Here is a 23,986-nt window from a genome sequence, read left to right as displayed (position 1 = left end):
AGTGGAGCTCAAACTGAGCGCGGTGGGTCTTATCTCAAGACTGGTAGGGTCGACTCTGGTGACAGCCCCGTCATTGGGTAAGTCATTGTGAGATACACAAGTTTTCCGTTAGCGGTGGGGGGTGTTGAGGGTTAGGTGATGATGTTGTAGAGTTCGCGAAAACACGCTCCGAAATGCTTGATCCAGCTGCCGGGTGGACACGTCCCTACGGCCTTCGCACTCACACAGCATGAAACCTCAACAGAAGAAGAAGAGTACGGAGGTCAACGTGGAAGACTGTAATGCAACATGAAGGTGTAGTCGATGAAAAGACATGTTGCGCTGAGGCTGCGGAAGCCATGCCGCTTTCGGATTGGACGATTCTTGACCCTCCAGATCACCCTTCCCTTCCCACATTTCTACACACCAAACTGCTGCAGAATCAACTTTCGTCTCCGCGGCCCTTGCGACAACTATGTGGCATCTAGCAAATGTTCACTCCCCGTATCTTATTCTTGCAGCGTCTTGGGCTTTACCCGAATTGATCCCGTGACGTCTCTGGATGTTTTTCTTTCCTTCACGCGCTGTCTGGGACGTGGGCTTGCTCGATCCACCGTTTCTACCTCCACCCTGCTTCGAATGCTGAGGCCTGACATTATACTCTCCCATTAGGATCATCTCTCGTAAACTTCCAACCAGCCGTCCATGGAAGCTTCGTAGTTTCCGCGCTAAGTCTTGTTGTGTGCACTCCCTAAGGATGACCCTACAGCGGTACGGTCTGACAGACTTGTTGTTCACCACCCATCCCCGAGACGAGACTTGTAAGCATAGCAAGCCACCGATCTGGCGCCGCTGCAATCCTCACAGGACGTCAAAGCAGAGGCAAACCACACGTACCAGGTACTATGGTCTAATCACACGAAAGGAGAGTTCTTCAGATTCCGGCACAGTCATTTCACAGTATATACCAGGTTCATGCGGTAAAGTTTGCAGCGCTTCATGGCCTGGACTCTAAGGAAACAACACTCAGACACACTACCGCGCACAGTCCAACTGCCACCTTATCCATCTAACCCTTCCAGACAGCCGGACCTGGGGGCTGGTAGTTCTGAGGAATGGGGTAGTAGATGTTCACCAAAATGCCCGCGTCACTAGCCTTGTAGGCGCCCGGGAAGCTAACAAGCGGAGAAGGGCTGCCCGAGCCACCATTCTGGACCTTGATCTGCGCACAAGAAAGGTAGAACTATATTCTCAATCAGTCACACGTCGCTTGAATCCAGATGCAAGGGAAGTCTTACCTGGGCACCACCGGAACTACCAGCACTGTGCAGAGCAATGTGTTCGGCGCGAAGCAAGTACTCGCCTGAGGGTAGAGACTTCGGCAGGGTTACTGGGACTTGTGTCTTTCCCGAGCTGGCCCATGAGATCGAGCTCGAAGTTGTGATCGCTTCTTCCTGGTAGATCTTGAACCACACGTTGCCGCTGCCATCCCAGGTCTCAGCTGTCTGACCAGAGGGTACCTTGGCCATGTAAAACTGCATGGGTCCCGGGTGCGATACACTGGCTGCGGCAGTGAAGGCGACGGTGTCGCCGGCATTGACGGTGTAGGTCTTGGCGGAGGTGCCAGGCGCGAGTTGGTAACAGCGGATGGCGGTGGAGGATACGTCGGTCACGGGGCCTGAGTATTTGTTAGCACGATCGAAAAGGGTTTGTCTGGCATCAAAGGTGTGTACCATTGGACTGGTAGTTTGCAGTCTGCCTGACATACTGCCAATTGCCGGTTCCCTTACCGCCAATGACGAGTTCGGGGAAGGTGTAATGTGCGGCAGAGCTGCTTGCGAGCGCAAGGAGGGAGAGAATGAAAGACTTCATGATTGAAGGTGAGGCAGTGATGTTCCTTGCAGCTTGAGCAACTTTGAGGTCATTTGCGACGATACTTATATACAATACAGTTCCTTCGTCATTTCCATTTGCTTCAGGGCATGCAAAGTACCATGTCGGATACTATGGCTTTCGCGATGGTATTCCAAACTACCGGCGGATAAAGACATAGATGAAAGGATAAGGATCTGCCGAGCCTTGACGATGAAACATTCAATCAATCCGACAACATCACATCCCGTTTTAGATGAAAAGAGCAATTGGAAGAGATGCTGATTGGCTATCAAGCTCCCGGATTGAAACACATGACCTTGATAATGACTCAGAGGGTAATATTGTCAAGTACCGAACGATATGGGGTGATCGAGTCGAGGGGCCAACTGGGCGGTTACGTGTGATGTCGGTTGGTAGTGCATGCAGTTAATCACAAATTCGTGTCCTTTGTCGTCTGTTTTCGGCAGCAACGACACCAGATTAACGATTCAATGAAAAATACAACGGGGAGCAGCCTGGATTGCGCTGTCATCTCAGAATCTTTGACCTAATATGAAACTCTGTTAATGTGTATTATAATATACATTCTACGCCCACTCTTTCACATACGACCATAGGACGTTGAAAACAAGTTCTCCTGTCCGACTCGCCATCTGTCGTGGTGCCGTTTCGAGGATGCTGTGGTACGCCTTCCTGTTTTCGGTATCTACGTGGCTTTACCAGCTAAGCCTACTATAGACCTTTTTGCTCTGTATTCGCAAGAACACCAAAACAGATGACAAGATTCAGCCCTGGGAGCTGTTGCCAAAATGCTGACCGCCGACTATCTGTCGCCTGCGCCTCTCATATCTGCTAACGCTGCCACTCGCAACACCTGGTTGCCTCTTGAGAAGGTTCATGCCCAAGAACACACAGAACAGCATGGACAAAACAGCCAAACTCATCGACCTTGAGAATCTGAAGAGGCGGGCTCAGCAAAAGGTTGCTCTGAAACCCCTGACCTCTGAAGATATCAAGGGGTTGTTGATCAGGTCCAGCTTCGACGCCTATGAATTCACCATGGAACAATGAATGAGGTAGGTACTTCTCAGCTCTCGCAGAATGAATGCACTGACAATTTAGATTTTCTGAGCACGTGCTACAGAAGCCGATGCTTGAAAAGCAATTCACAGAGGCCCCTACGATCTATCAGATCAAGCTCTTCCTTGAATACTTTGCGCGCGCCAGAGATGGCCTCCTGGAAGATCAAATCACCGATACTACATTGATCAATCGCTTCAACAATCTGAAGCGTGCTATCAAGCTGCACACAAATCATCAGTACAACTGTACGCAGAACAAGGAAATTGTCTAGTTTGTGCAAAAAGAGCTTGTCCCAGGAGGGCTTGTGTCGACGTGCGCTCGACCAAAGCCGAACGCGCCCATTCCTGTGGCTTCAGATATTGTAAGATTTCTTTTCGCGAGCGACGAGTACAAGGAGTTCCATCCCCGTATACGTGTCCAGATGGCATTTACAATTCAGCTCATGTCATGTGTTGGAGTCTGACCGGGGGAGTCGTTGAATCAGATGCCTGGTATAAGAGCATTGAAGGCTTGCTCTACAAGGATGTAGATCTCCTCTACTTCAGCGAACCGGAGCCTGGATGGCGTCTCCACGTCAAGCTGAGAAACCGCAAGGAGCATCGTGAGTACAAGAAGCACGCATATGTGGTTGTTGTGTTCCTTTTGACTGCAACTGACGCTGGGTAAACAGATAGCTATCCTCCCAGAGATGCCGTCAAAAAGATACATGTGTCCAGTGACCTGGTTCTTAGCACTCGCGTTCGCAGACGGCGTGTTCCAGGACATAGGATCATATCTTGATCTTAGGAGCATTCGGCCAATTGAGGGCAGCCCCCAAATACACAGCTCGGTACAGAGCCTATGCCCTTGAACGTCTTGTAATGAGAGGGATGCGCGCGAATCGATCAATGTCTCAGGACAGGATTTGGACGTACGACTGTTTCAATACCGCTTTGAAAGGTGCTGGTCGAAGAGCTGGCTATCAGGACAACCTCAGCGCATATTGCTTCAGACGCACCTTTGCGCAAGCTGTGAAGGGGAACTCCCATCCTCTATGACGCAAAACTGTGCTAACCTGTGCGTAGAGGTAGCAAAGTCGTCGAGTCAGCTCAGCATTGCGATGGTTCACAGCGATAAAGATACAGTGCAACACTACGTTTCTGGTTATACAGGTCTTGACGGCCAGGCAATTGCTTACGGACTCGAGCAACGCCCTCATCTGTACAGAGATGCCAGCTCCATGATGACAAATCGGAAATTGTTCGCTCCCAGGCCACCCGCTCAGCTCTGACCGAAGTTTCAAGCAAGACGGCGGATACACCAACGGCATTAAAGGAAATCGTTCGAGTCGTTTCACTCATGGCATTATCCGCAGCCCAGAAGTACGAACTGCGCAGACAGTCACGGCAGAGATCCTACCAGAAACGTCGCCTGGACTACCTCGAAGGGAAAGGCACAGCAGTGAGAGAATCCACGCCAAACAGCCCCAGTCAACCCCGTGAGCCCTCTCGTTACCTTACGGCGCTCATCAAGTTCGAGCCACATCGTAGGGCCGCTATTGAACTCATGTTTCGAGCCGACAAACTTACAGCGAGGCTCGATTTCGCAGAGATGCTTGAGCCGCTTATTGGCATGGCTTCCACGGAAAGGCAGCGGTACGTGTACAAAACCGCAGAGCCTAACGAGCAGAACTGTTGTCAAGTCGGTGGCAAACATGTTACCAAGTACGCCAACCCAGAATCTCTGCCGCGCTTTCTACTCACTCCCTCTAGGCTTCGGCCTACGTTTGCCCGTAATAGTTTAAATCCGCTTGGCATCTGCATGAACAGCGGCACAGCAGAATAAGTATGCTCGTCTGCCTACTCTTGTCAACCAACTCGATTACTACCATCCAAATTTCATCCGCCACCATGGAGCCAATTTACTCGCGCGATGAGTGCATCGCCGCGATTCGCGACTTCTATGACTTCTTGGGAAGATGTTCTTGGATGTGCCCTCGTCCATCATCTACCCACCTCCCGGCGGTTGGCCCAACATGATTCCCGAAGTCATGGATTGTCTGGGCAAAAACGCAGAAGTCATAAGTTTGCTGCGTCATCTGCCATTCCCTGATGACCAACCTTACACAGCGCGGCCACACTGTTTGCCTGGCTGCCGGTTCCAGGCCTGGAAGACTTCGGTGGACAAGCTGAAGGAGGAGGAGGCAGATAGAGAAGATTTGCTACTTGCAACGGAGAGTAAAGAATACCAGTTTGGCGGCAAGATTCCTAAATATTGCGTGGATCTTACACACGCTCTCAATATCAGCGAATACGTAATGCTGTTGGACATCAGAACCGGGCTGGTATATTGGATGGGCTGCCCAGAGGAAATTTTGGAGGCGTGTGATCCTCAGCCATCACGTCTGGTGTATCCTTTGGAGGGCGAAGCAGAGGCGGACAAAGACAGAAGCGTCGTTGTTGCAGAGGGGGAAGAGGATGATACCGAAACTTCAGACGACAACAGGGAACACGAAACGCCTCCGACATCCGACGACGAGAACGACGACGAAGACGATGAGCCCGATGATTCCGAGGACGATGGTGAGTCGGAAGACGTGGAATGGGGACCCTGCTGGCCGGTCCGCCACTTCTTCGCCATGTTGAAGAACCACTTCATCAAGCTGAACTTCATTCCCTATAGTAGTCAGCGCGTCATTCAAATCTGGACCGAGCGATACACTGACCATGAAAAAATCCCTGAAGGTGTTCCGGAGTTTCTACAGTCCATTTATCACAAACATGGGTGGCCTAATCTGGAGGTCTATCAAAAAGAAGCGTGTTTGGCAGAGCTCAAGGACGCGACGGGAACTGAAGGTACCAAATACTACAACCTTGATCAGTACTACCAGAACCGTGAGCACTAAATGAAGAGTTGGGAATTGGAGGGACCGAATAATGCAGTATTGGTCAATATTATCCAAATCGTTAAGCAGACTTGAGCGATCAGATAGCCTAACAGCAACATATCGGCAGTAGAAGAAGTGCCAACGGAGCTGTTACATCGCTGAAATTTATTCATTTAATTCGCCATTCCTGCATCTACATTGCCTGACATGCGCTGTGATTGAACCTTTGCGAAGCATCTTCAGTTCAAACTTCATTGTATGGTCTGAGATCCTGAGGCCGAAGGCATTCCTCGTGCGGGATGTTGTGGTAAGGTTGTCATTTGTTACTGCGTGAGCAGTCGGTCGGAGGCTGTGGTCAATGATTGTATTGCTATCTGTTGTTGTTCGGTGATGTTTCTTGTACAGGAGCTCTCCGCTCAGAGGTAAGTGCACTTGCCCACTGGGCAGTGCCTTCTACAATAGGATATCATGTGACTTCAGCCACGTAGTTACATCATTAGTCAGAGTCTTCCAAACCATCACGTTCGCGGAAGGTGCTCAAGTGAGCAAATTGCCTCGGCCGCCAAAAACCCCGGTGGGGCCGCATCCCTACCACGAATCAATCTTTTCGACAATCAACTTCATCTCCACTTTGCGCACGAACTAAGACATGGAGGGTACGGGCGGATCAGTAGTTAGATAGGTGACCACTAGCGAATACCCGCTGTTGTATGTTTTTGCCAATCTCCACACGTCGTTGGTATCAACAACCTGCCGAGGCACACATCGAAAAGGAAACCGTCAAATAAAACATCTTTTTTGCGCGTACAGATCCTCCATCGCAACGACAATTATCGGATCTGTTCCTCGATACAGTCCATCGCTCTCGTGTGTAGTCGACCTTTCCACCAGACTACCCTTTGCTGGCCAAAAGCCTCGGAGCGTGTCTAAGCAAACTTTAAGTTGATAGATAGGTAGGTCGTGGTACATCTGGTAGTATTAAGATTAAACTATCGCGCCTCATATGCAACTCCATCTCAATGCATGTTGTACAACATTTACATCATCGCAGCTTCCAGTCGTTTACGCGACCAGACCTTCTTGGGATGCCTTACCGCCCTCACCAGTACCGGGCTTTCCGCCCACTCTGTGACGCGCACCAGCATCGACCGGCCAGTCATACGCAGGACCTTCGTCTTGAATCTTGTTCTCTTCTCTCCACTGCTTCCTGTCTGTAGTACCAACACCAGGGCCCCTGTAGACGCTGCCATACCAGCCACTTGCCCAGTCCTTTCCAGGACCGTCCTTGGTCTGTTTAGTCGCGTGCCTCTTATACCACTTGCCGTAAGTGAGCAGGTAATAAAGTCGGAAACTCAGGAGAGCAAATTTGTCGCGCTCAAGATCCTCAGGGTACTTAGCTCCAAGGTCGACAGCAGCAGCGATACCAGACATGACAGCGACTTCGTGGGCGTTGATGAGCGTCCAAGCAGCGGCGAAACGGGTATTCTTGCGGCCCTGGAGCAGCCACACCCAAGGAACGACGAAGAGGTAATGAGTCCATGAGTGGCATAGCTGGTGCCACCAATCTTGTCGGATGATCTTGTCCTTGTTGATTTCTTCGCTGCTCCAAAGGTGGCCGTCGCGGTGCTTGTTCAGGTAGATAGTCTGGAATACATGCCTGTCGAATGGCATGTCTGGTGGAAACTGGCTCTGATAATTTGTGCAGTCGAAGCACATCTCCAGTTTCGAGCGGTCCTCGGGGTACATCTTGATGTAGTACATGGGCTTGAACGAATCCTTTGCGTACTTGAGTCTTTGGGATTGATCGACGCCAGAAAGGCTGGAGACGGCCTTGTTCTCGTCGTAGAAATTCTCGTAATGCTTCTTCATGTAGTCGCTATCCCAGTGGGTGATGGTAATATCATCAGAGAATTTGGCGGATCCAAGAACCTTCTTCTCGCGGAGAGAGGCACACGGCGCGAGGATGCGCTTAGCAGTGTCGGCGCTGTCACATGTTAGCATTGGCTTTGTGAAGTCGAAGGTTGCACATACAGAACGCAAAGAACGATCTCATCGTAGTGCTCGGTCTCTTCCTTGATGTTTTGATCGGCATTGACAGGGTCGTTGGGCACCCAAGAGCTGTTGGGGTTGTGACCGTCCGGAACTGGCGTACGCTTGATAGTCTTCACAATCACACCATCCTTGTCTCGCTTGACCACTCTTGTGACCTCAGTCGAAAGTCTGACATTCACGCCCTTCGAAATCAGATCATCTTTCCACTTTCCATAGAATTCGGTAAACTTTGGGAAGACAACCATAGGCGGCAGATTACTTGCAATGCTATGCTCGTCCGGTGGGTACCACAAGCCGTATGTCGGACTTGTGCAGAGGCGCTCCAGAACAATGAACGGGACATTCGGTGTTTCGTTTCCAGTTCCAAGGAACAGGGCAATCATAGGCATAGCGACGGTGTTGGTGAACTCCTCAGAAAACATCCAGAGCTTAAACATGTACTTGATGGGTATCAGGGCGAAAATGACTTCAAACCAACGAGAGAATGTCATCATGCGCTTGAATCGCTTGATCTCTCCTTGGTGTCGGGCGAGCAACTCAGTAGGGAAGACGTTGGTCCAGAAAATGTCATCTTTCCCAAAGGAAACGTGCAGGTTGACGGGATCGGCGCGGTGGCCTTGTCGTGCGAACATGGTCATGGTGTGGTGAAAGATGTAACTTCCACCCTGAACACCTTGGTTTAACCAGCTGGCTCCATGGCGTTCTTTGTCAAGTGGGATCGAGAAGGCCTGTCCTCCACAGTAGTCAACTGCATCGATAAGGGTTACATCGAATTTATCTGGGTGTTCAGCGAGGTGATGAGCACATGACATGCCTGACAGCTGTATTAGACTCTGCATTTGGTTACAATTCGTGTTCCAGACGTACCAGCAGCACCAGCGCCCACAACTAGCACTCTCTTCTTTTCTCCAGGTCTAGCCGCCATGTTTACGACTGGCAGGATTGGGTCTGTTTCGCGTGGTTGTGACATTGGGATCCATCACTTATGAGAATAATGTGTGGATCGCACATGCCCTGTATTTGTTCTTGCAGCAACGACGAAAGAGTTGTCAAATGCCTGCGTCATGAGCGTCTCGATATGGCAAGTGGATCTCGATCTCAGATCTGAGAGGATCACCTCCACGATCGCGCTAAACCTAACAAGTGGGAAGTGCGGCTTCAACACCACGCGATACGCGTGATGTCATCACGAACACTTAAACGTCAAGGTATCATGGCGTCATGAAAATTTGTAGGGGATGTTTATTGCGATGTGTAAGTTGTTCGTTCGTGTTGATGCGCGTCACTAATTCAGAGTGTGTGCATCCCTCTCAATGTCCGAGCTGTCCAATCATCGACTTCGTTGGTGCTTGGCTGCGCACGACACAGCTCGGGGTACGTCGAAGGTTCTGCATGCAGCGGTAGCGTGTCTGGACCCTCTTGCAGGTTAAAGAATTCCAAGCCCAGGCTTGACGTTGCGTTCGCGAAATAGTCTTCCTGGATGTCTGATATCTCAACTAGAGTTTGTGATGTCTCATCACGTCCCAGGGCTGCTTGGTGTTCATCAAGTCTTGCTCCCCCTTGTCCGCCAAACGCCCCTCGAGTTGACCCGTGTTCTTTAGTCACACCGGTCATACTCGCGAATTGTATCGCGATTTTGGTGAGAATGTTGTATGTGGTGGCGAGCTTCATTCCGCGGATGTGATTTAGCATGACACGCACCATTTCCTTCCGCTCAACATCCTTTGCGGTGTCCAGTTGATTCCTCGGACGTGCAAGAAAGTCGGCACACACGATTAGGATCGAGTAGAAGACGAAGAACAGATCCAGCGAGGAGTAGCCGATCATACAAAGGTCAGCGCCCTCCATTATACATCGTATGCTTTGATGAGCTGACTCTACACAATCTTCGCTCAGAGCTAAGATTCTCGACAGCTCCTCGGAGTAAGGGATCGGTTTGTCCTCAAGGTAGGCGATGTTTCTCTCGACCTTCTGGACCAGAAAGTCTCGCGATACTATGCACCGCGTGTAGTAGTAGTATATGTGTAACAGAAGGATTCTCGCCTTCTGTTCCGGTGGTATCGTTGGTAAGTAATTCAACGACAAGTTCGGCGGGATTGTTTGCAGAAAGCTGTTGCATTCTCGCATCAGCGACTCTGCCATAGCCAATGACGGACTTCTTTCTTCAGCAGTGTTCGAGTCAAAGTATGCTCTCTGCCGGATCGTGTACGACATCCGTGCTACCTCGAAGGCATAAGTCATAAACTCGGCGGACATGCTCTTTTGCTCGAGTATGGGTGCATCCGGTATCTTCATCGACATCTCGTGGTCATCAATAACTGTCGGCCGTCCCAAGATGCTGCACAGTATCCGCTCGAAACCGTAGATCGACCACCACACCTGCCTCCGTGTGTTTCGCTCGATCGGATCGAACTCCATGTTTGTAGCATCTCGATGCATGCCCATCGTGATCGCCTGTTGATAATTTGTAAGTACAAGTCTACAATGTTGAAGCAAAGGACCTACCATCCGTGCAGCCAATCCAACCAGCAGCCATGAGCTGCTCTTCTGGCCGATATTGTGGTGATGGACGTTGAGAAGCACCAGTGCCTGGACGTTTACGATCGACGTTGTCATGAGAAGGTACCGAAAGTACGACTTGACGAAGCTGAGGTACTTTATCCGCAGCTTGTGTGACTGCTCTGGGTCATGCTCCTGTAGGTGCTGGCAGCCAAATGAAAAGACTAAACACAGACAGATAAGCCAGCCCATATCTTTACAGTCCTTCAGCGACTCCGATCTTCTCGAGTACGTCGCCTCTAAGCGGAACTGAAACATGCTTCTATGGAATAAGGGCAGGTAGACGTGGACATGGTCGAAATAGGCTGAAACGAGCGCATCTGCGAGGGACCGAGAAGGTAGCAGATCTCCGATGGTGTCTTGGTTGGGCTCGTTTGGATATTCCCACAAGCCGTTCGTCCCTTCCATCTGTGTTCTCGATCGTTTGCGTCCTCTGCAATCCTGGGCTGGTGAGCCTCTACCTTCAAGCCCGCCCATTGTGTATTCTTCATCTGAAAGGTTTGTGCTGGTACGCTGTAAGGATTGGTTTGACGCTCTGCTAGTTGCGTCAGAGCTAGATGCTCGAATGGTTGCAAAGTCTCCGCCAGCAGCCTTGCACCGCGCTACCAGCCCTCTGATGGTCATGGCAAGACGGAAGCTGCTAGAGGGTCCGAAATAATGCGGCACACCATGTCGCGTTGGAACTAGCTCCTCGTTGCTGCGTCTGGATTGCTGTGCTTCAGAAAAGGGGTTGTGTTGACTCTCTTTTGTCGTAGAGATGGGAGAGGTCGTGCCAGTAGACCGTGATGACACTGCTGTCGGTGGCGAGAATGTCTGCTGCGCTGTGTGCTGTTTTGGTAAGTGCTGTTGTGGCCCTTGTGATGGCCGTTGTTGAGCAGGGCTGCTGAAGATGTCGGCAGGTCTAAAGTCGTCGCTGGCTGGCATAGGAATGTTCCTCTCTGCTGCAAGCCTGAACAATATGTTGACATCTTGAACATTTTCTTGAGGAAAGAGACCCTTGATTAGAGATTCGAGTGCTCTGTACCGTAGACTCAGCGTCTCAACACTCCCGTAGACGCGTTGCTTCCGCGGAAGTTTCGACTCGCAGAACACGCCACTCATCTTGCAGTCCGCACATGGCTCGTCTGGGTTGTCGCGAATACATCGTGCTCGCCGGAGTTTGCATCGGTCGCAACTGACCAGCGCACGCTTTCGTGGTGCTGGATCTGCTCTGTCGCAGCTTCGTTCGGCCATATTGTTTGGCGACTCATGGGCGTTTGGGGAAGGGGATGAACAGTTCCGGATGTTGTCAGAGAGGACCTTACATTTCTGGTTCTGATCTTTGAAATTTAGGCTGCGGAACTGTGAATCCGAATTGTCTTGTGAGCTGCAGACTCCACAGCGTCATGGTGCTCAAGTACCTATCGGACTGCCCTCCGTGATTGCGGCCAGGGTAGATTTGGGCGCCGTGTGGATCAGTGCCATATCAGTCGCGGAAGCGGGAAGCGTCTGCGAGCAAGATGCTGTGCACGTGCTTGAATCCGAATGCGACGCCAATTATTCCACGGGGAATTGAGCATCGTGGGAATTGTGGCAGCTATCAAACCTCCGAAGGTTGTCGTATGGCTCGTATCAACACTAGATGAACCGTAGTTCGCACTAAACAAGCCTAAGGGCTTGTCCTACGATTCCAAATGGACGGGGTTTTTCGGGTCGTTACCGACCGACGGTAAACTAGTGGTCCCAACAATGCAATGCACCATGAGCTTAAGCTCTGGACAGCCTCTCATGAAGCGTGTCGTCTTCGAACCTCAGATCCTGACCTCTCACATCTTCATTGTAAGCCGCGGAGGGGCTGATCAACCCAGAAACGCCCTGGACAGGGAACGGCTAAGTGATCGAGATTGGATATCTGAGAAAGCTGAATAGGGCCCAGACGGGGCTTCAAAGCGGACTGTGGGTGCCACCATGATGGAAAGAGGCTACAAGGTTTACATCCACACAAGTATGTTTGCGGCTAGATGTGCGCATTTGCTTTTCGCTTTCCTCTGAGGTCTGTCAAAGCTATTTTCTTGCTCCGCATATGAGATTCACGGTTTGCGAGTAGGAGCTGGGCGGATGTTGGATCGCATTGTCTGCGCCAGAGCAACTTCCAGAGCCGCGCGGAGGCCAACGACGCACCCGCTTGGAGAGCCATCAGCAACTTCCAAAATGTCGACGTATTACGTCGTCTGAGCATGATTCAGCTTCCTTTAGGAATTCGTTGCAGTGATGCCCAACTACTCACTGCCGAAGGTCTATTGGCCGATTAGAGAGCCGATCATCATCTCAGCTGTTCTCGGGCTCCGACAGTCTGGTGCAATAACAAGCGTCGTACATCAGATTTAGAAATTGGATAGACGTTGAGCGACAGGGTCCAGTTTTAATTCGGCAGCATTCAGCCGAAGTATACCATTGTTAAGAGTGACGTGGGGTTCCAGACGGCTCGTCTCGGAACATTCCTCCATCTCCTTTTACCTCTTATCTTGTACGTCGAACCTCAACACCACATCACCACATATGGCACTCCACCATGGAAGTATGCATCATGTTGGAATTGCCGGGGAACTGTTCTTGTGATACTTGGCACTGCTACATTCGTACAAAATTCTACATGCTGATCTCACGATGAGCATACTCGAAGAAGACAAACTACGGAAAATAGCGAATACCACCAAGTCCAATGCCTATACACAACGCCTCAGTCCATATGTACGATGCCACCGGCTGAACTGTCGAAGTTGGAAGTAGCCGCACTGGTGATGCTACTGGAGAGCTACTGATGAAGGTGGTGAAGATCTGATGTATTAGGGAACTACTGAGGAGCGATTATCTACATGTGTGCGGAGGAGCGGGAACTAACGAGCTGACCAATCATAGGGCGGCAGCCTCGAACAGCTACTGGAGGTTACCATTCGCCGGGTAGAGGCTAGCTGCGCACGCGGTTGGGTGGACGAGGTAAGACAGCGTCCGTCGACGCAAGCACCGTTACGGAAGTTACCACAGCCTCCACAATGGTTATGTTCGGTCTTGGTGTTGAAGCAGCCACTATTGCAAATATATGGTAAGCCGAGCGGGCAATAGATGGACTCGGGATCCGGTGTTGCTAGTGAGGCCGGCGTAGAGAATGCGCTGCTAAGTTGTGACATTGTTATTAGAAAGGTGACTTGCGACGATCTGGCACGCGTGCTACCACCACAATCTACAGCAATGGGACGGAAGGCATCGGGAAACACAGAAGCGAGGTCTGTGGATGTCGAGAAAGCTTCCCCGGACATCCAGGCTGGCAAGGCGGTCGTTGGGCTAATAGTGAACGTCAAAGGGTCCAATGACCCGTTCAAGTTCGAGCGGGATATCGACGAAGATACTGCTGGCAAATCCATGGTTGCAACGATCGGCGGGCTCATGGTGGAAGCTTGCGATGCTGTGCTTAACTTCGATTCCGCAGTGGATATGATTGAGACCGAAGGGATCGATCTCTTAACTGCCAGGGCTGTGGAAACAGTAAGGACAGCTGTCGTAGTTGCTTCTACAATCACGTCAATTGAGGTGGAACTCTCCAGATCGTTGGGAGTGGAGATGAGGTTGTCGATTGCTTTAGTGCTGACAGAGTTATCAGCGAATGTGAATGAGGGAGCGTGGTCTGAAGCAGAACCGTTGACGGGAACAAATTCCAGTAAGGGTGTCGTAGACGAAGTGGACATATCTGCGATATCTGTAGACACAGACACTGAGGTTGAGGGCTGGCCACTTGAGGTGGACGTGAGTGCGACAGAGCCACTCAAGAGGTCTGGCGCAAACGGTACATCTACCAAAGGACTATCCGCACTTGATAACAACGAAATTGTCAGGCCTGAGCTGACATGTTGAGATGTGGTCGATTCGAAAGCATCTGTGGATCCCTGCGACCGACGTTCAAAGTCAGATGTAAAGAAAGCTGCGTCCAGGTGGGTTTCGCTAGACACTGTTCCATCAGAGATTGAAATGGTCAAAGTAAATACAGCTTGCGATGCAGTAGATTATTACAGATCGGGGATTAGCCCATCGAAAGGTAGTGCCGGTGACGAAGTAATGCTCGAGGCCCCTGTATTCGCTCGCAGTGTTATGGTTAATGAAAACGTTGAGGCACTTGCTGCAGTTGTGCTAAAAGCAGCAACAGCCGAGAGAGGGCCACCTAAAGGTAGCGTGTTTGTCGTAGGCGTCCCCATTGACTGGTAGTCTAGTGGCGTACTTGTAAGAACTGGCCTGCTGGAAGGTTGGATAATTTCTGACCCAGAACTTGTTTGTGAGGGAGCAGCCGGTGCTAGTGAATAGTCTAGCGACACAGCAAAAATTCTCGCGTCGAGACTGAAGCTTGACTGCTCGGAGGTGGCACTGATCCGAGGAGCCCCGGTGATATACCTAACGAAGAAGCTTCGCTTGGAGCCACCATCCAGATCGACGATTCCTCAATTGAGGTGGTCAAATATTCTGATGGTACTAAGGTCGTTTGCGACGACTGAGACAAAACCGGGACGAGAGCACCCTGTGAGGTGATAGTTGCCAACGCGCTAGCAGCAGAATTGATGCCAAGCGCTGCAGGTATGCCTGTCGTTTTTGCGGCAGATGCATCAATCTGCACTGTTATGGCAGATGGGACCTCAGAAGACGTTAGATCAGACAGTAATATCTCGAAAGACGGCAGCTTGAGTAATAGAGTAGCCGGAAATACCGATGGAAGAGGCGTTGGGCGAGCTGATGCTATATCTGAAACCACTTCAACTGAGAGCAAAGTATCTGACCGGGTCGTGCCAGAAGTGAGGTCGTTCGTGACTACTGCATCCTTAGGCAAACGGTTCAATATAGAAGCGTCTAAAGGTATCGTATCGGCGAATGACGCATCCACAATTTGTGTAGTTGACCAATCTATGAGTGATGGTGATGTTTCTAGCTGCGGAACCGTGGAGAATGGTTGATTCGAAGATGGTCTGTTTGAGGAAAGCGAGACAATGGGCAGGGCGTCTGGTGATTCAGTTCTGCTATTTGGGAACGAAGGAGTAGTAGAAGTCGAAAATAACGCCGACGAACATCCCGAAAGGACCTTGATTACCAAATCTTGCAAGCCTTCACATCTGCTAGGTACGAAGTCCTGCCCACTGGGGTAAGTTTCGCTGACGACGTAGTCGCAAAGCAAGCTCGCTCCGAAGACAGCGAGGAATTAGAGTCTGGGTTGTCACAGGGGTTCGCTGTCGTAGACAGATGCGATGCAATCTTTGACGATCTCAGGCTTGAAAGGGCTGGAACTTGAACCTTCGAAATAATTTTGACACACTGATGAGACGACATCAACTACCGAGTTGTTCGCAAAAGCTTCGCCATTTACGCCCTGGTTGCTTGCTTTCTGTGCAATATTGGCTCTAAATCCCTCGGCGAACGCCCTAACACTGTCCGAGGTCGCTCGTATACCAACATCGGGTCTTCGGCGAAATTTCCTCAGGGCGGTGATGAACGGCTGATGGTTGAGATCCAGAAAGTAGGAGGATGAAGGTGAAGAGAAAGGCGAGCAGCAGAGATGACTTCGAGATGGCACGTCGCGAGCCTGCGCCTGTGAACACCAGAGGCCTCTGTGTCGCACCTGCATGAAGGCGGCCTGTGGAAATCGATATTAGCTCGGCATAAGCGCTCGATGTTGGCAGACTCTTAACGTCTGGGCAATCGTTTGCTTGACCCTCGTCATCCACCCATGTGCCCTGTTTGGTACCGTCGCTCGTCAAGGAGAAGCTGGCGCAACTTCCCGCCAAGACAAGCTGGTCTTGCGGGATTCATGTATCCGGCTCGTTTTCCATCACCGGGCTCCAGGGACCTGGTTCGTTTTGACTGAACGTGAAGTTGGACTGGTATAAAGAGGTGCCTGGCTGACACTTGACATCGTTTGAGCATATGAGTGTGCTGCTTCCGTCTTTGTGACATACAAAATTTTGGAAACTGCCATCAAGGCTCGAGCAAGCTGGTTCTTGACAGCTGTAAGAGAGTTCGAAACTATCGCTTCCTAAGCCAAAGTTGGCGAATGCCCCTTCCACTCGTATCGCGATGCCATTAGTTGCTTTCGTTACAAGTACCATAACAGTGTATCGAAGTCGTCGCGATCTCGGCAGAAATGTGGATCTTTGGATGTGGGATTGGGTATGCAAAAGGTGAAATGACAGTATGTCAGAGGAGACCTAGAAGATGGTCAGCAAGTGTGGCAAACGAACCTCGTCACACACTGAGGAGTATCAGAGCTTGAGACAGCAACGCGTTTGTGATGGAAAAGACATGGTGGCTGAGATACTTGAAATGTCGCTCCGAGGGGCATCATAAATCGGCGCGAGCGAAAATGCATTGTTTCGATAGAGCTTTGTGAAAGCCAGCCGCAGGACGGCCAAAATTCGACACAGATTTCCATCGGTTATTCCCCTTTTGACATGCTGGAGTCGGTCCTGAACTTGCCAGTATTTGGAACCTGCGCGAGTCGTCGTTGCATTGGGACAGATCATTACACAAGATATATATCATGCTACGCCGAGCAAGACACGTCAACGGAGGCATTCATCTGAACTGCTTAAGTGCTCACAGCATTTTAGCAGCTTTGCCTCTATCGTAGCGTGCTCTACGTCAGCTGCCCTGCCTCGCATTGCTGTTCTTTGCGGCCATCAGATAATGTAACTGCGTGAGCAGTGTCGGTCGGAGGCTGTGATCAATGATAGTATTGCTATCTGTGTTGCTGTTCGGTGATGTTCTGGTACAGGAATTCTCCGCTCAGAGGTAAGTGCAATTGCTCTCGGGCAGTGCCTTCTACAATTGAATATCATGTGACTTCAGCCACGTAGTTACAGATAATGCATGTTTGCGGTGAACGGGCAAGCACCAGCTCGATATTAGCTGGTTCACAACAGAGAACGACGTAGACGAGAAATGAAATTGGCAATGAAGCTAGAGTCCGACCAGTGTAGTGGATGGCACATGAGGAGCCGTCAGGGTGACTGGTCTCAACCACGTACCCTAGGCGCTGCCAATTGATGGTGAGCGGCAACTGCTCAGCGATGGTATGACCGTACATACGGCGATGGGAACGAAGGGATCGGCAATTTCTCCCGGTCGCTGTTGATGTCCAGAAGTGAAGGTGAAATCTGAGCTCGAGGTAGGTGCAAACTTACGGGCGCGCTAGCCACATTGGCTCGCATAGCACCGACATGACAGCACTCAACGACTCGGACATTTGACTGAAAGACTGAGCCTTATTGCAGAGGCACACAGGAGGCGAAACTCGATAGGGCATGGGATGTCTTGATAATTCGGACTATTATGGTACAGTCGTGATCGTAAACGCTATGAGAGCCAACAGGCTCAGTCCCAGCAAACAAAAACGCCCATCATGATAGGACCCCCAAATGTTCCTAAATAGCGCAAAGATTCATCAAGCGCGTAAATGCCCAATGTGAAGCGCAACCGTAACGCCCATGTTTTGATGGAAACCCAGATGCTCTCAATTGCAAGCGCAAGAGAATGAAATATAGTGGTATCGGCGTCCTTCAACACCAGTACGCCCCCCTAATGCTTATAGTAGAATGAATGTGCCGGATCCGACACCTGTGGGCCAAGGACTACCGGATGACACCCCAGCTGTCCATACTGCTGAGCCCTCCTGTACGCTCTTTCTTCTTGAAGGCGTTCCAGAATCGAAGCGTTTCGTCGCCAGCACCTGTAACTATGACCTGGCCATCCGGGCTCATTGCAAGGTATAGCACACGATATGTATGCCCTGTCAATGAGACGACCTGCTGCATACTAGGGTACTTCCAGACAATGATTTGGTTCTGGCTGTAGCCGTGTGTCGAGACAATCTCGTTGCTGTTCTTCGACCAGGCGAGATTGCAAACTTGACTGCCGGTGTCGAGGCTTTGTAGTAGATTCGCAGGTGCCGTTGGTGAGGTTGGAATATTGGCAGAGCTGGAAGCCGATGCGGCTGCCGAGGCTGCAGCAAGGGATGAGGCTGAGGGGCCACTTGACGAAATCAATGTGTTCCAGAATTTAATGGTTCGATCTGCTGTACCACCGCCGCTAGCTAAGAGGCCACGTTGGTGAGGACTCCAGGCAATTGCCTTAACAGCAGCTTGGTGCTCACTGAACTTGAATGTGGGCTCAGCGTTCAGTTTGTCCCAGACCATCAGCTTGTTGTCGTTGCCTCCGGACGCGAGCTGTTGATCTTCGTGGTTCCACTTCAGGCCACAAATTTCCTGCTTGTGCCCGACAAGTTTCCGGAGCCATTGGTCTGGTTGTCGTACGTCGCGGTGGTAGATAATGCGATCTCGTGAACCAGAGGTAAGGATATGTTCGTTCCACGCAAGAGCGCCAACCCGAGCTGTGTGACCCATCATTGTTCGGAGGCGGCGCTGGGTGTGCGCGTCCCAAATCTGTACTTGGCCTTTGTTTGTGCCAATTGCGATGTGTGAGCCGCGCTGTATCCAGTTGACGCTCGTAACGGAATCGTCCTGCAGTTCGCAGAGCTTGGTTACGCGGCCACTACTTGAGTTCCACATGTAAACACATGATCCCAGGCCAACACCAAGCGTGTTCTGACTACCCCAATCGACAAGGTTAAGATAGAAGTCGTCTGCCAGATCTGGCGCATCAAGAACCTTGTACGGCACCTTGGACACAGCTCGTGGCGCTCTTTGGGGACTGAGCAGCATACGTTGACTGCTGTACTTGATAGGCGATAAGCTGTAGATATCTGCGCGCGCGTTGAGATTCAGCACACCATGTCGACCCGATGGTGTTCTTGATGGCGTAGGCTGACCAGAGTAGGAGAAGAGATTTTTGTGAGGTGTCGAGGGTGTCCCACTTGGTGGCGGTAGTGAGTTTGTGGTCTTCGTTGGTGGAGTGTGTGACCGTCCTCCAGACCGCATCGTGGCGCTGTCTGTAGGAGACAAGCGCTGTGGCAGAGCTTGAGGCACTGAATCCTCAAACATTTCCTGGCGTAGTACTGCCGAGTATGTCCGGTTTGCTTCTTCAGCTAAGCACAAGTCAGTCTCGCGGTCTTCAGCAAAAGTCTGCGCCAGTGCTTACTCTTCTGGAAGTGCAGCTCGTTATGAGGTGTGCGCTTGGATTTAGAGGGTGTTGCTGGAGAGCCATCATCGTGCAGAAGATTGAAACTGGCCTGCAGATCTTGGCCCGCGCGATTGGGAATGAACCTGAGTTCAGCGTTAGTATATTATCGCACTATCCATGACGTCTTCAAACACTCACCTGTCGCCCTGTATCCGCGGTCTCTTACGACTGGGACTAGCTATCGGTGTTCGCTCCCGTACTTTGCTAGCCTGCTCGAAGTCCTTTAGCGCTTTCGACAACGCTGATGCGTCTACTGGTTCTGAGTTGCGGCTGAGGGTCTGATTGCGTTTGTGCGAGGCAGTCGGCGGCGTCTTCGATTCAGGTGGTGATATGAGCGTTGGTGTCGCAACACCGTCGTCGTGCGCCGTCTCTGTAGATTGCTCCACTGTCTCGCGTCGCGCCATGTTGCTGGATGCGCCGTGTCTTGATCGTTGGTGATGCGCCGGTTGGTAGGAGTCGTGCGCGAGCGAGTGGTTGCGGGGAGCGTCAGGGCGGGGTGACAGGTGCCTGGAGTCGCGTGGTAAGGATAGTGGGGTCGCAGACGCCTGGTGAGGAAGCAAAAGGAGCGGAATATGAGGTGAATGCGACGGTGAACTCGAATGACAGCAGGGATTGTGATGATAGATGGAACCTCCAGGGTGTTTTGTCCCAACTCTTACTGCGCAGCGGCAGGCGTCGATGCGCAAAGGGCCAAACAATATCTTCAACCCTCAGCGAGAGGTGTGGCGCATAGCAGGGTCGTGAGGAGTGAACTGTTTGGCGGGAGATCACGATGGGCGGGGTGGCCGGGATGACTTGTTGTGAGGTCGGAGCTTTGGTGGATTACCGCAGCGCCCAGGGACCAAGGGAGCAACGGGTGTCAATAATGAGCGTGCAGGCAAGGAGATACTGATAACAATTGTCCAACGCAGCGAGAGCTCGAGCTAGGGACCGCAGTGAATGTTAAGGATATGGCTTCTGCATGTGTCTGGATGCAGTGCGCGTCGTTGTTGTTGTCGCGAGGTACCTGTTCGGGGGTCGTGCCTTCTTTGTTTGGCTTGTCGCTGTTTTGGTCGCTCCCTCCCACGCGTTGCCATCACAGCCAACCAATCCCGCCTCTAGCGCGCACCCTCGCTGCATCATCGTGTCCCTCTGCCACCCCACACCGCGGGGCCCGTTGACAGACCTCCCGAGCCAATCCTTATGCTCACCAAGCTTCAGCCGCTGCGAGCCACTCTGCTACAACTGACGCCCACCACACGGACCTGCGTTCTCATCTCTACTCCACTGTTGCTGTCGTGTGCTCTGCAAACCATGGCTGCCAAATTCTCTCTCCAAGCTGCCGAGGACTTCCTCTCCTTCGTGAACGCCTCCCCTACTCGTATGTCTCCGCTGGTGCGCTGGATGTTCGACCATCATTGACAGTTGTACTAGCATTCCATGCTGTCAAGTCAGCTAAGGAACGTCTGGAGAAGGCTGGCTTTAAGCAGATCAAGGTATGTTTTGTATCCATTCATAGCTTCGACCGCCTTAGAGCTCAGTCTGTCACATGCACACATGCTCTAATCAAGGCATATTCTTGCAGACAAATTGCTATACACCCTATCTCACATCCTCCTCATTGAACTGGACGCTGATATCTCTCAGGAACGAGACTCTTGGGCACCGACCATCCAGCCCGGGGGCAAGTACTATCTCACACGAAACGGCTCATCTATCGTCGCCTTCGCAATTGGCAAGCAATGGAAGGCTGGCAACCCCATTGGCATGATTGGTGCGCACACTGATTCGCCGTGCCTGCGCATCAAGCCTGTATCGAAGCGCCAGAGCGATGGTTTCCTCCAAGTCGCGTGTGAGACGTACGGTGGTGGTCTATGGCACACCTGGTTCGACCGTGACCTCAGTATCGCTGGCCGGGCCATGGTGCGAACAAAGGACGGCAAGATCGAGCAGCGTCTTGTGAAGGTCGAGCGCCCTATCCTTCGAATCCCCACCCTCGCTATCCACCTCGACCGTCAAGAGAACTTCCAGTTCAACAAGGAGACTCAGCTGTTCCCCATCGCTGGGCTAGTGCAGGCTGAGCTGAACAGGCAGGGCAAGACTGAAGAGAGCAAAGACGACGACAAGAAGGATAGCACATTCGAGCCACTCGCAACCCCATACCAGAGGCACCACTCATACATTGTCGAGATCATCGCAGAGGAGGCAGGTGCCGATCCGAATGATGTTCTGGACTTCGAGATCGTGCTCTACGATACTCAGAAGTCGGTTATTGGTGGTCTCAACAACGAGCTCATCTTCTCACCACGACTGGACAACCTCATGATGTCGTACTGCAGTGTCGAGGGGTTGATAAAGAGTCTTTCATCTTCTTCAAGCCTCGATAAAGACTCGACAATCCGTCTGATTGCTTTGTTCGACCACGAGGAGATTGGCTCGCAGACAGCACAAGGAGCGGACTCCAACCTGCTTCCTGCTGTCATTCGCCGTCTGTCGGTCCTGCCTGGGTCTGAGTCAAGCAACTCAGACAAGTCCTACGATAAAATCGAGGCTGACACAGCCACTGCTTACGAGCAGACACTATCCACCTCTTTCCTCATCTCAGCAGATATGGCTCACTCAGTCCATCCCAACTACCCAGCCAAATACGAGGCGCAGCACAGGCCTGAGATGAACAAGGGCACAGTCATCAAGGTCAATGCCAATGCTCGTTATGCCACAAACTCGCCAGGTGTCGTCCTGCTGCAAGAGGCCGCTCGCCGTGCGAAACCAGCATCGTCAGGCCTCAGCAAGCAAGGTGTACCGCTCCAGCTCTTTGTTGTCCGTAACGACTCGTCTTGCGGTAGCACGATTGGTCCTATGCTGTCAGCAGCTATGGGCGCTCGAACACTCGACCTAGGTAACCCTCAGCTCAGCATGCACAGTATTCGTGAGACTGGCGGTGCGCACGATGTCGAGCATGCTGTCAACCTATTTGACAGTTTCTTTGAGAACTTTGAGGAGTTGGAGAAAAACATCGTGGTTGATTGACTAGATGCTAAGCTTTGAAGCTCATGTAAATAGCATAAAGAACAAAGTAAAGCATGTGAACATCATGATGAGAATCGGAAACCCCTCGGCTTGCTCAGAATTGATTGATGTTGATTCAGGGTCCACGCTAATTGCCCCACCATGCATCCCATCAAAAGTGTCATCGTCCAGCTGTGCCGTTTCACAAGTCAGCAACAGTGCCCGGTCATCTCAGATACACAGATTCTACCAAGCAACATGGCGCCTCGGTTTCTGTCTGGCGATAGCGCCGCCATTGAGGAGTTCCTGTCCAGGTTCGATGTAAGGAACCGTGTTACCCCACCAAAACGTTGCTGATAAGTGAATGCACAGGTGTTTCTGTTCGATTGTGATGGTACGCACCCTCAGCGATACATTCATACGTTCTTCCAATCATATTGCAATGAGAAACTGATTGTGAAGAAGGATAGGCGTCCTCTGGTCTGGCGATCACTTGTTCGAGAAAGTACCTGAGACAATTCAGATGCTCAGAAGCAAAGGTACGATACATGTATCTCACTAATTTGCAGCTACTGACTGAAGCACAGGCAAGCAACTTGTGTTCGTCACCAATAACAGCACAAAATCGCGCGCAGACTACAAGAAGAAGTTTGACAAGCTGGGCATACCCGCTGAAGTGGCAAGTACGATCAATCCTGTCAGCCAGACTGTTAGCTTACCCTGTATCAGAACGAAGTCTTTGGATCCTCGTACAGCGCCGCCGTCTATATCAACCGCATCCTCAAGCTCCCCGCCCCAAAGAACAAGGTTTTCGTACTTGGAGAGTCTGGCATTGAACAGGAGCTGGAAGCTGAAGGTGTCCCGTACATTGGCGGGACAGACCCAGCCTTCCGTCGCGATATCGAGCCTGAGGACTTCACGAACATTGCCAACGGCAGTCTGCTTGACCCAGATGTTGGCATTGTGCTGAGCGGCCTCGACTTCCACTCAAACTACCTCAAGACCGCAATCGCATTTCAGTACCTGCAGCATGGCGCAAAGTACCTTGCCACGAATATCGATAGCACGCTGCCCATGTCGCACACACTCTTCCCTGGAGCTGGATCATCAGGTGCTGGTCTGGCGAAAGCTATCGGGAGAGAGCCGCTGTCTCTGGGTAAGCCTAGTCAGGCCATGATGGATGCTGTTGAGGGCAAGTTCCAGTTCGATCGTAGTAGGACATGCATGATCGGAGACAGGCTGAACACGGACATTCAATTTGGCATTGACGGCAAGCTGGGTGGAACCCTCGCTGTTCTCACCGGTGTAAGCAAGAAGGAAGATTTCCTGGCGGAGGGTGCACCCACCGTGCCTACCGCTTATGTCAACGCTCTTGGTGATTTGATGGGTTAGACATACATCTGCATACATAGACTACAGCGAAAACCAGAAGTAGAC

General features: G+C 51.4%; 9 protein-coding genes across 9 annotated transcripts; 5 read left to right on the top strand and 4 right to left on the bottom strand.

The window, feature by feature from the left end:
* Positions 1-988: 988 nt before the first annotated feature.
* On the bottom strand, positions 989-1,981 carry BU25DRAFT_405848 (lytic polysaccharide monooxygenase). Its single transcript, XM_033705148.1, has 3 exons — positions 1,713-1,981; positions 1,278-1,657; positions 989-1,222 (listed from the first exon to the last, which is right to left on the bottom strand). The coding sequence occupies exons 1-3, from the start codon at positions 1,849-1,851 to the stop codon at positions 1,049-1,051; spliced, it is 693 nt and encodes a 230-aa protein (XP_033566703.1). The 5' UTR covers positions 1,852-1,981; the 3' UTR covers positions 989-1,048.
* Positions 1,982-2,775: 794 nt separating this feature from the next.
* Positions 2,776-3,603, top strand: BU25DRAFT_436317 (uncharacterized protein; the record flags this gene model as incomplete). Its single annotated transcript, XM_033708940.1, has 4 exons — positions 2,776-2,885; positions 2,977-3,146; positions 3,222-3,394; positions 3,436-3,603. 4 exons carry the CDS (start codon positions 2,776-2,778, stop codon positions 3,601-3,603), a joined length of 621 nt encoding a protein of 206 aa, XP_033566702.1.
* Positions 3,604-4,275: 672 nt separating this feature from the next.
* On the top strand, positions 4,276-4,761 carry BU25DRAFT_453727 (uncharacterized protein; the record flags this gene model as incomplete). The annotated part of the gene is made up of 2 exons (XM_033709815.1): positions 4,276-4,640; positions 4,689-4,761. The coding sequence occupies 2 exons, from the start codon at positions 4,276-4,278 to the stop codon at positions 4,759-4,761; spliced, it is 438 nt and encodes a 145-aa protein (XP_033566701.1).
* Positions 4,547-6,288, top strand: BU25DRAFT_76272 (uncharacterized protein). The gene is made up of 2 exons (XM_033712094.1): positions 4,547-4,640; positions 4,689-6,288. Exon 2 carries the CDS (start codon positions 4,895-4,897, stop codon positions 5,819-5,821), a length of 927 nt encoding a protein of 308 aa, XP_033566700.1. The 5' UTR covers positions 4,547-4,640; positions 4,689-4,894; the 3' UTR covers positions 5,822-6,288.
* Positions 6,289-6,633: 345 nt separating this feature from the next.
* On the bottom strand, positions 6,634-8,794 carry BU25DRAFT_436316 (FAD/NAD(P)-binding domain-containing protein; the record flags this gene model as incomplete). Its single annotated transcript, XM_033708939.1, has 4 exons — positions 8,723-8,794; positions 7,835-8,669; positions 6,929-7,787; positions 6,634-6,729 (listed from the first exon to the last, which is right to left on the bottom strand). The coding sequence occupies exons 1-4, from the start codon at positions 8,778-8,780 to the stop codon at positions 6,634-6,636; spliced, it is 1,848 nt and encodes a 615-aa protein (XP_033566699.1). The 5' UTR covers positions 8,781-8,794.
* Positions 8,795-9,076: 282 nt separating this feature from the next.
* BU25DRAFT_444606 (uncharacterized protein) lies at positions 9,077-11,647 on the bottom strand (the record flags this gene model as incomplete). The annotated part of the gene is made up of 3 exons (XM_033709396.1): positions 9,077-9,849; positions 10,012-10,309; positions 10,361-11,647. The coding sequence occupies 3 exons, from the start codon at positions 11,645-11,647 to the stop codon at positions 9,146-9,148; spliced, it is 2,289 nt and encodes a 762-aa protein (XP_033566698.1). The 3' UTR covers positions 9,077-9,145.
* A 6,080-nt stretch (positions 11,648-17,727) lies between these two features.
* On the bottom strand, positions 17,728-19,965 carry BU25DRAFT_436313 (WD40 repeat-like protein; the record flags this gene model as incomplete). Its single annotated transcript, XM_033708938.1, has 3 exons — positions 17,728-19,466; positions 19,520-19,644; positions 19,700-19,965. The coding sequence occupies 3 exons, from the start codon at positions 19,963-19,965 to the stop codon at positions 18,055-18,057; spliced, it is 1,803 nt and encodes a 600-aa protein (XP_033566697.1). The 3' UTR covers positions 17,728-18,054.
* Positions 19,966-20,854: 889 nt separating this feature from the next.
* BU25DRAFT_453722 (peptidase M18, aminopeptidase I) lies at positions 20,855-22,570 on the top strand (the record flags this gene model as incomplete). Its single annotated transcript, XM_033709814.1, has 3 exons — positions 20,855-20,921; positions 20,975-21,036; positions 21,188-22,570. 3 exons carry the CDS (start codon positions 20,855-20,857, stop codon positions 22,568-22,570), a joined length of 1,512 nt encoding a protein of 503 aa, XP_033566696.1.
* A 187-nt stretch (positions 22,571-22,757) lies between these two features.
* Positions 22,758-23,986, top strand: BU25DRAFT_405844 (4-nitrophenylphosphatase). The gene is made up of 5 exons (XM_033705147.1): positions 22,758-22,870; positions 22,922-22,943; positions 23,020-23,088; positions 23,137-23,228; positions 23,279-23,986. The coding sequence occupies exons 1-5, from the start codon at positions 22,808-22,810 to the stop codon at positions 23,939-23,941; spliced, it is 909 nt and encodes a 302-aa protein (XP_033566695.1). The 5' UTR covers positions 22,758-22,807; the 3' UTR covers positions 23,942-23,986.

Source organism: Macroventuria anomochaeta, assembly GCF_010093625.1.
Source record: "Macroventuria anomochaeta strain CBS 525.71 unplaced genomic scaffold BU25scaffold_2, whole genome shotgun sequence".
Lineage (NCBI taxonomy): Eukaryota > Fungi > Ascomycota > Dothideomycetes > Pleosporales > Didymellaceae > Macroventuria > Macroventuria anomochaeta.
Note: the sequence above shows the minus strand (reverse complement) of the source record. Positions and strands in the feature narration are given on the sequence as shown.

Coding starts and splice junctions, on each gene's coding strand:
- BU25DRAFT_405848 (XM_033705148.1), bottom strand. CDS start 1,851: ATGAAGTCTTTCATTCTCTCCCTCCTTGCGCTCGCAAGCAGCTCTGCC. Junction 1,658..1,712: donor TGCAAACTACCAGTCCAATG/GTACACACCTTT, acceptor ACAAATACTCAG/GCCCCGTGACCGACGTATCC. Junction 1,223..1,277: donor GTAGTTCCGGTGGTGCCCAG/GTAAGACTTCCC, acceptor TTGAGAATATAG/TTCTACCTTTCTTGTGCGCA.
- BU25DRAFT_76272 (XM_033712094.1), top strand. CDS start 4,895: ATGTTCTTGGATGTGCCCTCGTCCATCATCTACCCACCTCCCGGCGGT.
- BU25DRAFT_405844 (XM_033705147.1), top strand. CDS start 22,808: ATGGCGCCTCGGTTTCTGTCTGGCGATAGCGCCGCCATTGAGGAGTTC. Junction 22,871..22,921: donor AGTTCCTGTCCAGGTTCGAT/GTAAGGAACCGT, acceptor GTGAATGCACAG/GTGTTTCTGTTCGATTGTGA. Junction 23,229..23,278: donor TGGGCATACCCGCTGAAGTG/GCAAGTACGATC, acceptor ACCCTGTATCAG/AACGAAGTCTTTGGATCCTC.